General features: G+C 34.7%; 1 protein-coding gene across 1 annotated transcript in view; it reads left to right on the top strand.

Moving 5' to 3' along the window:
• The window catches only part of PXDNL (peroxidasin like), a 508,882-nt gene that overhangs the window by 395,017 nt on the left and 102,334 nt on the right, over positions 1 to 11,531 (top strand). Inside the window, exons 13-14 of the mRNA XM_073018080.1 lie at positions 2,478 to 2,590; positions 5,249 to 5,405. Coding sequence (XP_072874181.1) covers positions 2,478 to 2,590; positions 5,249 to 5,405 — 270 coding nt within the window. The remainder of the gene's footprint in view (positions 1 to 2,477; positions 2,591 to 5,248; positions 5,406 to 11,531) is intronic.

Here is an 11,531-nt window from a genome sequence, read left to right as displayed (position 1 = left end):
CTGTACCATCTTATATTCCCACCCACAATGTATGAGTAATTCAGTTTCCCTGCATCCTTGCCTGTAATTTGTAATGTCATTATTTTGTATTTCAGTCATTTTTATAGGTGTTTAGCAATATCACGTTGTGGTTTTAATTTGCATGTCCCTAATGACTTCTGATTTTGAGCACCTTTTCATATGCTGATTTGCCATCTGTATATCCTCTTCAGTACAATGTCATGCCTTTTGTCCATTATCTATTTGAAGTGTTTGGTATTTTACTGTTGAATTGTTGGGTTCTTTATATATTTTAGACCCTATTCCTTTCTGCATATGTGGTTTACAAATATTTTCTCCGTCTATAAGTTGCCTTCTGATACTCTCAGCATGGTGTTCACAGCACAGAATTTTTTATTTTGGTGAAGTCCTGATTACCAATTTTTTTTCTTTAATAGATCAAGCTTTTTATGCAAAGTCAAAGAACTTTTGGCTTAAATATCAAAGATTTTTCTCCTATTTTTAAAATAATAGTTTTACATTTTATATTTAAGTTTGTTGTCCATTTTGAGTTAAATAAAGTATGAGGCTTAAGTAAAGGTTTATTTTTCTGCCTATAGTTATCCATTTGCTATTGTACCATTGGTTGAAAGGCTTCCAGTGAACTGCTTCTGCACTTTTGTTAAAATCTATAGAGCATATTTGTTTGGGTTCATTACTGGCTTCCTGCTGTGTCCCATTGATATTTGTGTCTGTGTTTCCCGTTTCCTCAATACCACACAGTCTTGATTACTGCAGCTATATGACCCGTCTTAAAATCCAGTAGATTAATTGCTTTCACTTTATTCTTTTTTGTCGAAACCATTTAGTTATACTAGTTCCTTTGCATTTCCGCATAAATTTTAGAATAATCTCATCTATATGAAAAAATCTTGCTGGAATTTTAATGAGAATTACGTTAAACCTGTATATCAGCTTGTAAAGAAATGACATCTTTACTGTCTTTAGACTTTCAATCCATGCATATATGCTTATTCATTTTTTTAATCTTTGATTTTGTACTTCAGTATTTTGTAACTTTTAGTTTATAAGTACTGTAGATATTTTGTTAACTTTATGCCTAATTATTTCATGCTTTTGAGCAATTTTTTAAAAAAAGATCTATGTCCGTATGTTCATTGATTGTATACAAAATAAATATTATCTATATATTAATACATTTGTCTTGTATCCAGAGACCTTGCTGAACTCACTTTGGAGTATTTTTGATATGTCTTAGGATTTTCTACATAGACAATAATTTCATCTGCAAATAGGGACAGTTTTATCTCTTCTTTTCCATTCGGTTTGCTTTTTATGTCCTTTTCGTGCCATGATGCACAGGCTAGAAATTGCAGCACCGTGTTGAATAAGACTGGAGAGAACAGATACCCCTGCCTTATTTTCTATGTGAAAAGTATTCACTGTGTTTCCTTACTCTAGGGCTTTTGTACATGTTCTTTTCCAAGTTGTAGAAGTTATCCTCTATTTTTATTTTCTTTCTGAGAGGTCTTTAACTCATAATGAGTGTTGAATATATGCAAACACTTTTTATTTATTGATACTATTATGTAACTTTTCTTCTTTAGCCATTAATACTATGGATTATATTGATTTATTTTCAAATATTGAACCAGTATTGCATCCTGGGAATAAACCTTACTTGCTCATGATGTCTAAACCTTTTCATATTGATAAATTCTATTTGCCGATATTTTGTTAATGATTTTTGTGTATATGTTCATGAGAAGTATTTGACTGTAGTTTTTTTTTTTTCTTTGTTTATAGTCATTGTCTGGTTTTGATATTAGGATGAGCCTCCCAAAAGGAGTTGGGGAATATTCCCTCCTCTGTTATTTTATAGAGGAGAGTCTATAAAATTGCTGTTACATTTTTTAAACACTGGGTCAAATTCCCTGGTAAAATAATTTTAATTCCTTCCTGGGGATTTCTTATTTGGGGAGTTTTAAGGATTAGGAATTCATTTTTCGATAGTTATAGAGCTATCTCAATTATCTATTTCATATTAGGTGTATTATGGTAGTTTGTGTTTTTTGAGGAAATGAGATGCTCACTGAAGAGCTGGATCTTTTTATCTTAGCCACAAATAAATTTTGATGTTACCATATAGTTTTATTTCACACTTAACAAAAAGTACTGAGACAGAATAATGAAAATGCTGTACCCACAGCTCAGCTGAAGAGATACGTGTTAAAAATGCAAATGTAGTGAAAGCTTCAGTGCATTCCTTTTGCCTAATTGCTGCTCTCACCTCTGCTCTACTTGGTGCCAACATGGGTGTGATGCTTGTTATTCCCCTAGATGTCCAAGTAATTGATTTTTAAAAAACTAGTGTGCTTAACCAATGTGGCATTCAGATTCATACCTTTGACTCAGCTGGCATATATTGACAAAAATGATATTATTTGACATGATGTTATTTTGGTTTTTTTCTATAGCTCTTGCAGTGTTTACTCTACGTCCTCAGGATGCAAGTGTCGAGGCTGGAAAGAATATAAACATTTCATGTCATGCTCAAGGAGAACCACAGCCCATAATTACTTGGAATAAGGTAAGATCTCAACTAAAGTACAGTAATATTAAAAACACTGACAGATGTATCGACCCACTGAAATGGAGGTAATGATTCTCATATTGATTTTTTACTGTTGCAACTTTTGCTAGCAAATAATACTTTTTACATTGTAGCAGGTTTATTTCCTGTTTCTTATTTTTCTTTCTTTCTTTTTTTTTTTTTTTTTTTAAAGTGACTGTATCTGATTTTGGGTCAGTGTTTTGGCAAGGTTTATCCTTTCTCATTTGCCTGGTGATGAAAACTTTGTAAGCATAACTGAATTCCTCTAAGGAAAATTGGTTTTGACACATATAAATTAAGAGTTTAGTGGCTAATAAGAAACCATTTTAAGTTAATAACTCAGAAGTGGATTAAAAGTAGGTCATTGGCTGAAACAGGAAAGGAATGGAAAACCTAATGTTAAAGAAACAAGAAAAAGTAGTTCTGAAGTTTCAAACCCTGAATGGCTTTAAAGAAACAATAGCTCCTTACTTATATATCTTACATCTTTTGGAAGCCATGTTCTTCCAACATAACTGCCTCTTCTGTTTTAAGTTTTTCATCAAAACAAAATGGTTGGTCTCAGATTTCAGTGTTCTTAAAAATCAACAAATTTGCATGCCTGAATGTCAGTTTTTGAAACATTTTGACAAAATATAAAATCTGTGAAAGGTTACAAAGCTGTTTTCCAAAACCACTTGGCTTATTTTTATTGCTGCCATATATTAACAAGGCCTTCTTTTGTGCTGTAGCAAGTCTCACATGTCAGTCTCTATGAAGAGTAAGTTTAGGGGTCTCAGTCATGAGAGACTTTCATTTCATGTCCTCTCACCAGTCTGAATAATTTTTAAAACCCATTTTAATTTGATATTATATATTAAAATATTTTTATGCTAAAAATAGAAAGTGTGAAAAATATACATTTTGGGCAGTCTCTAAAGCCTTATTCTACACTCTATGACATGCATCATTATATAATCACATCAGCAGAATATCTCAGTGTCTACTTTGTAAAAGGTAGCTTTTAATCACAAACTGATTGAGCTCCGACTCTATGCCAGACATTTTACACACACGATCACATTTACCCTTCATAACAGTCCCCTTCAGCTCATGAGTTTGGAAAAGGGATGAGTTAGCATACCTTTGCTACCAGCAATAGAAACGCCTTACCATAAGCAGATAAGGAATGTGCTGGAAAGTTATCTGATTGCTGAGACTCCAAGCAGATATTTCAGAGCTATAAATTTAGTCTGGAGTTCTGGCAATAGGTGAGGAGAAGGGAGCAACTTTGAAAGAAAATTTAGTAGTGGCCCAGCCTGAGACAGGGAAGGTGTGGTTCTGAAGGAAGGACCCGCTGGGCCCTGTGACCTGTGCACCTGGTTGCCTCATCCATGCCTTGTGTCTGGTCTCTCTCATCTGCCCTCTCATCTGGTAGGTTCCTGCAACTTCCTGTCACTCCCTACTCTGAGTTACCAGCTACCAATCGCCTGGACTTGTTTTCCAGAATTGGGTGAAGTCAGCTGTGAGAATCCGAAGACCTGTAAAACATTATTTTCACTTGAAACATTCATGGCTACGCTGTGGCCTGTTGGCTGTAGCTGGAGTGGGAGTTCTTTTGAAAAAGTATCTCCCATCCTCTGTTTCTTGTGAGTCTTTTGGGGCTAGAGGCAGGGCAGAGGCACGCCATTTTAACTGCAATTTCTTAAGGCCAATTTCTTTTACTTTTTAAAATTAAGTCCATAATAATGAAAAGTATGTAAATCTATACTAATTAAAAGTAAATGCACTTTAATAATAGCTCATATAAAATTTAGTTATTTTTATCTTCTTACAGTATATTTTAATTGTGTGTATATATATAATACACATATCAGTATAGCTATACAAAACATATGAGTACATGCAAGGAAGAAATAGAAGGGAAATTAGAAATACGTTAATAAAAATATTTTGATGTTTTTGGATGATGGATTTGTGAACATACTTCTCCTTGTTAATTTTTAATTTTTTTTATTTTAGATATGGGATCTTGCTAGGTTTTCGAGGCTACAGTACAGTGGCATGATCATAGTTCACTACAGATTCACACTTCTGGACTCAAGCGACCCTCTCACTTCAGTCTCCTGAGTAGCTAGAACTACAGGCACATGCTACCATGCCTGGCTGACTTTTATTCTATTTTTTTTGTAGGGATGAGGTCTTGCTATGTCACTCAGGTTAGTCTTGAACTCCTGAGCTCAAATGATCCTCCTGTCTCAGTCTTCCAAAATGCTGGGATTATAGGCATGAGCCACTGTGCCCGACCAAACGTAGTTGTCAGAATTATCTTTAGCAGTAAGGAATATATGAATCAATTGTGTGTCTCCATTCATTGGAGTGATAATTTTAAAATAATTATTCTATTAAATGATTACATGATTGAACTTTTGCTTATCATATTTAATAATTAGAGAGAGAAAAACCACACTTCCTAGAAACCTCTTTTCCTCTCTTCCTTCTCTCTACTAGATTCATGTATCTCCTCCAGTACTTGACACACAGCAGACATGCAATAGATGTCTGTTGAACAAATGAACCCACATTGGAAAAAGTAAATAAATGATTTTTTAAGGAACCACACCCATCCAGTGACAACTCTTTTTTGTTCCCTAGGAAGGTGTGCAGATAACTGAGAGTGGTAAATTCCACGTGGATGGTGGAGGCACGCTGACTATCTACGACGCAGGGTTCCCTGACGAGGGAAGATACGAATGTGTGGCTCGGAATTCATTTGGCCTTGTTGTGACCAACATGTTTCTTACAGTCACTGGTAGGTGTTTGTAAGTAGGTCCATTTACAACATCCAAATAACTGTCTCCGAACAGCTTCTACTCCTAATCCTATCTGACTGACCTGACTAATCATGCTCTCTTATGCTTTCTTTCTGGTCAAGTGTGTTTATAGTCAAAGCTGTTTTATTCTTTTTAAAATAAAAACTTTTAAATGTAAACAATCTTAAGGGATATAAAGTGAAAAATAACAATTTAAAAAAGAACATAAATAGCAAAGATTTGCAAATGTGTATCATGTTTTCTTACAAACCAAAAATTATAGAATGCAAGATGTATTTATAGCCAAAATGTGGAGCCAGAGGTTGACGCATAATATGGAATTCAACACGTACTACGTATTCTAGTCTAGTTTATTTAATCCCAGTTTAAAATTAGAAATCAATCCGTCAAACTCCCAAGTAAGCTTTACAACTACCAGAACAAATATCTTAATGTTTGCAGGCATTTATAATTGGCCAACATAATTGACATAGCTTTTTACATCTCATCAATCTAGTTATATAGCTAGAACCCTCTGCCGGTTGATTATATATAATGATTGTTTAAAATACTGTTTACCGTAGTCTTATAAAAAATCTTTTTTTTCTTTTTTTCATTATTTAGTTCACAAGGGAGATGGGAGAGTCCATTTGTAGACAGGTTTGTGTAGACCGTACTGAAACTCAGCTGAGGTTATTTACAAGTGGAGGCAGGCTGTGAAGATTGCCTGGTGTGTTCTCTACATGGGGAAGCATTGAAGGAAAGCACAGTATGTCTGCATATGGGAGTTGACATCAGTGTTGCTTTTTTTACAAATGGGTTCAGGAGTTTTTGCTGTATTGTTAATCAACAGTTGAAATAAATGAGTTTAACTCTGAGCATCTGGAATGCTATTTTGGGCTTTGCTCATCTTTCGGTTTCCTTAAAAATGAACAAATTTCATAAATATAGTTTTGCACATTCTTTTTTACCTTTTAGTTTTTCCAGGCCCTATGGGTTTATAAAAGAGATTGGGTAACTCTTTCATTATGTACAATAATATTTCATAACACAGGCCTGACTTAAAATAGATTTAGCTTCTCCTCCAGCCGGGGTGACAGAGCGAGACTCCGCCTCAAAAAAAAAAAAAAATAGATTTAGCTTATCAACTCATATTTATAAAGATTTGCCATTTTCCTATCATATGAATACTTTCATATTCTTCCACTTACGTATTCTGAGATATCAAACTTCTGAGGTCAGTGGTCCTCAATCTTTTTGGCACCAGGAACTGGTTACGTCAGAGACAATTTTTCCACAGACCAGTGGTAGGAAGATGGTTTTGGGATGATTCAAGTGCATTACATTTATTGTGCACTTTATATCTATTATTATTACATTGTAATACATAATGAAATAATTCTACAACTCACCATAATGTAGAATCAGTGGTAGCCCTGGGCTTGTTTTTCTGCAACTAGAGGGTCCCATCTGGGGGTGATGGGAGACAGTGACAGATCATCAGGCATTAGATTCTCATAAGGAGTGCACAACCTAGATTTTTCACATGTGCAGTTCACAATAGGGTTTGTGCTTCTGTTAGAATCTAGTGCCTCTGCTGATCTGACAGGAGGTGGAGCTCAGGCAGTTATGCTCCTTCACCTGCTGCTCGCCTCCTGCTGTGTTACTAACAGGCTATGACCAGTATTGGGGGTTGGGGACCCCTGCCATAGGATCTTCAAACCTCAGTAAGGAGTATGGATTTATTCTCAAGGCATTGGTGTTGAGAATCCCTGGTCTAGGTATTTTAAATAAAATGTATATTTTCATTAGCAGCACATCAGTCAGCATGCATTCATTATACCATATTGTAAAAATGTCTTCTTGTAGAATAATATTCTTAAAATTGTAACAATGTAGTTTAGTAATCAACAAATATTTGTCCTAATAGTGTCAGAGGTTGTTTATCTTATAAAATTGCTTTTTATTTTTTTTGAGACGGAGTCTCACTCTGGCTGGAGTGCAGTGGCACAATCTCGGCTCACTGCAACTTCTGCCTCCCGGGTTCAAGCAATTTTCCTGCCCCAGCCTCCCGAGTTGCCGGGGTTACAGGCACCTACCATGCCATGTTAATTTTTGTATTTTTAGTAGAGATGGGGTTTCACCATGTTGGCCAGGCCTGTCTTGAACTCCTGACCTCAGGTGATCTGCCCACCTTAGCCTCCCAAAGTGCTGGGATTACAGGCGTGAGCCACTATGCTCAACCTAAAATTTCTTAATGTTACAAAATCCTAGTCTCACTCTGCTATTCTCTATGAGTTCATGATTTTCCTGATTTAAAATCTATGGTAGTTGTGCTTCTTATAAATTTATGGAGTTCACGTTTTGCTCTTCAACTATTTATGAGACCTGTGGAAAAATGCCCTTGAGATAGTTTGGGAAAAAGTTATTACAGAATTTAAATTAATATCCCAATGTTTTAGAAATGCTAAAAATCTTTGCCATTAAACACACATGCAAACAAACATCCTCTCTCTCTGTATTGCCTCTCTGTCTTGCTCTTCCACACACACAGAAGCACTATCATCACAGTGAAAAAAACATTTCAGAATCTCCAACACAAGAATTTCATCGTCTTTAACAGAAATTTAACTGAATGTAATTCACATACGTATTAAAAGTAAAACATTCAGGTTGGGTGCAGCGGCTCATGCCTGTAATCTCAGCACTTTGGGAAGCTGAGGCAGGTGTATCACAACGTCAGGAGTTTGAGACCAGCCTGGCCAAAATAGTGAAACTCTGTCTCTACCAAAAATACAAACAATTAACTAGACATGGTGGTGCGCACCTGTAGTCCCAGCTACTTGGGAGACTGAGGCAGGAGAATCACTTAAAGCCGGGAGGTGGATCTTGCAGTGTCAAGATCACACCATTGCACTCCCGCCTGGGTGACAGAGTGAGACTTCATCTCAAAAACAAAACAGAAGTAAAACATTCAGTAAAATGCATCAATCACTTTATTTACCAGATTTCAGAACAGTGATAACATTCAGAGATATTCTGTTCTATGGTGTTGAAACAGGCTATAAGGAGATAATAACACAATAAAATAAATGTTATTAAACAAAGAAAAACTGTTTTGGCCCTGGGGCATTTATATGTCAATATGAGGGAAAAGTAATTTATACCAAATAAATTTCATAATGTTAGAAATATTTTTTAATAAAGTAAAAGAAAGATGAAAGAATACAAATTTAAAAGTTTTGAGAAAATTTAAGATCCAAGACAGAAGTGTATATGTATTTATAAAACCCAAACTAGCAGAATAAGGGGAAAGATGGCAAAATAAAGTAACATTTAATGTTTTATGAGCGAGACCCTTTCATTCACCAAGTCATTATAACTAAAAGGAAAAATTCATACATTGCAGGAGGATTTTCCAATCTTGATGCCCCCACTTAGTCATAGTAGAATGTTGTAACTCCATTTGTGGAGTAAATGACACAAGTAGGTGATCATGACTTTTGAGTTTCTAATTTACATTGGGAATTACAGGCATAGAAAGTGATGAGGAATAATGAAAAGTACACAACCATCTAGGCATTCTATAAAAGTCACGTTTTACTGACTGATGTTTGTAGCAGGGCATCTATGATAGCAAAAGAACAAAAGAACAAAAAGATTTCTACAGTTGTAATTTTTTCAGAAAGCTCATTTTCCCTTTAGAGTTAATAGATTTGTAAACAGTTTACATAAATAACTTGTAAGATTGATACAGTATTTACTGGGAAGCTATCCTTTTGTTTAGGATGTTGTTAATGTATTTTACATCAACAAATATTAATTCTATTTGCCCACTTCTCTCTTTTTTCTAGATAATATTTTGTATCTAAATGTTACACATTTTATTTAGATAAAATATTTATATATTTATTGGTTTTTAAAAATATTTAAGAATAATTTATTGTTAACAGTCACTATATTATATTAACTACAAAGTGCTCGTAAGTGCTGTGAAGTATAGACCCATTTCTTGCTAGTGAAAATGATTCGGTTTGACTGAATACATAACACATTTATATGAAACATTAGAAGTGTGAGATAGTGAGACGAAAACCCTGGATTAAGCCATCAGACTTCATTGATCTCAGCCACTTTGGATAACTTCCTTACCCATGACTGGAATTGATTTTCTTATTTTTTAAAAAGATGGACCTGTACTCTCTCAGGAGTATTTTCTGGCATAGAATTTCTATGTTTCCATGATAGAATTCAAACAATAGTTACAAAAATAGTGCAATGGTAATGAGGAAGTACTTTATGGCATGTCTGTGATAAAATTCTTACCATTGAGACATTGAACTAATATGTGGACAAGGTGAAAAATGCAAAGATGACCCATAATTTATTAAATGAAAAACTTGGAGCATGTAACATGCATATACTGGTTTAAATTGTATGAAAACAATGCTTAGCAATGCAATATACTCTGAAATTCCTAGTTAAGTGTCTAATTGTTGGGCACCTCATTTTGGTGGGCCCACTGTCCTCGCAATTCCTCGTGTTAAAAACTGATCTTGAACATATTCGAATCTGAACCCCTGGTCTTTCCCCGAATACTTTGTCTCCTCCTAGCATGCCTTCATAGCAGAAGCAGGAAGCTGCCTTCACAATTTATCTTCCTCCTCGGCTCCCTTACCCCAACTCAGTGCCTCACTGGTCTTTCCTCCCGCCAAATTGCTTCTTTTCCACTTCTCTTCTTTATGTGACTCCTGTTCTATGGCTCAATCTTTCATCAGTTTGCATGTAGGTTTGGAAATAACTTTCCAAATTATCCTCCCACCTGTAATATTCACTACTTCAACTGTATCCTTAACCCAATAAATTATTATCAAACTAAACTGATTGAAGATTTAAGGCTACATTAGCTGACTTTAGGTTAGTGGGACCTTCCCTTTGAAGTCAATGAAATAAGTTATACTAAACTCATAGGAATATCACTAGTAAAAATAAGAGTTAACATTTATTGAGCATTTACCATGTGTTCCAAATGCTATACATTAATTAACCTGTTAAATTCTTGTGAGTTCTAGTTATTTTTCAAAACTCTGTATAAACGATTCACTATTTGAATTATTGGACATTTTAATCCCAATATTTGTCTTGGTGTAGACAAACATCAATTTCTAAGCCACTGAAGTTGTTGCAGAGTTATGAGTGGACAATAAGGTATTGAAATATTTTCACTAGTTATATTTATTCAAACATTAATGAAGTGAAATTGGTGACTGAAGAGATTTAAATTGCTGTTTTACTACATTTTACAATTTACTCTGAATAGGGTGTAAATTAGCTTAAAAACTATTTTTGCTCTCTTGCCAAGCTTTTTATTTTATTTTCTGTTTTAATTTTGTCAAACTTTAATAATACAATAATGGGGAAATATTTCTGTAAACAACAGCATCTGCCTAGTGTACATACACTTATGTTTATATTACGTTTAACTATGTTAAAAGTAACACATTTCTCATCTATTTTGTACTAAAATACATAGTGACCACATACTTCTATCCTGAGATAAATGCTCTCAAAATTTTAACATATACATTTTAATGTGTAAGTAGCATTTCCAGATTTTTGGTGTTGTAGTGTTTGAATAGTTTAAACATTATAAAGAAAACAAATAAAACGTTGTAATCTGACCACCATAACCTTAAACAAAGTAGATGGTGCCTTTCCTTTTCCAGTCTGTGAAAAACAGTGGCGCTCTCCAGGGCAATGAATTCGTTTCCATGTTTAATGATGCAAAGTGATGAGTAAGACAGAATCTCTGCTGTTGAAAGAAAATGATTTCATAAAGGCAGTCATTACCATCAGTGTGTATGCTGTGGTCATGTCTCTGGTGTCCTAGGACAGCCCTCACATATGTCAGTGTTAGCATCATTCTTTTTAGGGAAAGACTGAGAGTGATAAGACCTATTTAGTTATGATAGTTACATCATCTGCTAATTTTCTTCCCCAGGGGGAAAAAGGGGAGGATAAAAAGATACTCAAAACCTCATTGGTAATTGTGAAAAAATCTCAGCCTTTATTGAGGTCTAGGCATATTTTAGCAATGGTGACAGAGGAGCACAGCTGTTTAGTTT

The sequence above is a fragment of the Chlorocebus sabaeus genome, chromosome 8 (assembly GCF_047675955.1).
Source record: "Chlorocebus sabaeus isolate Y175 chromosome 8, mChlSab1.0.hap1, whole genome shotgun sequence".
Classification (NCBI taxonomy): domain Eukaryota; kingdom Metazoa; phylum Chordata; class Mammalia; order Primates; family Cercopithecidae; genus Chlorocebus; species Chlorocebus sabaeus.
The sequence above is the reverse complement of the archived record's forward strand: the minus strand, read 5'-3'. Positions and strand labels throughout refer to the sequence as shown.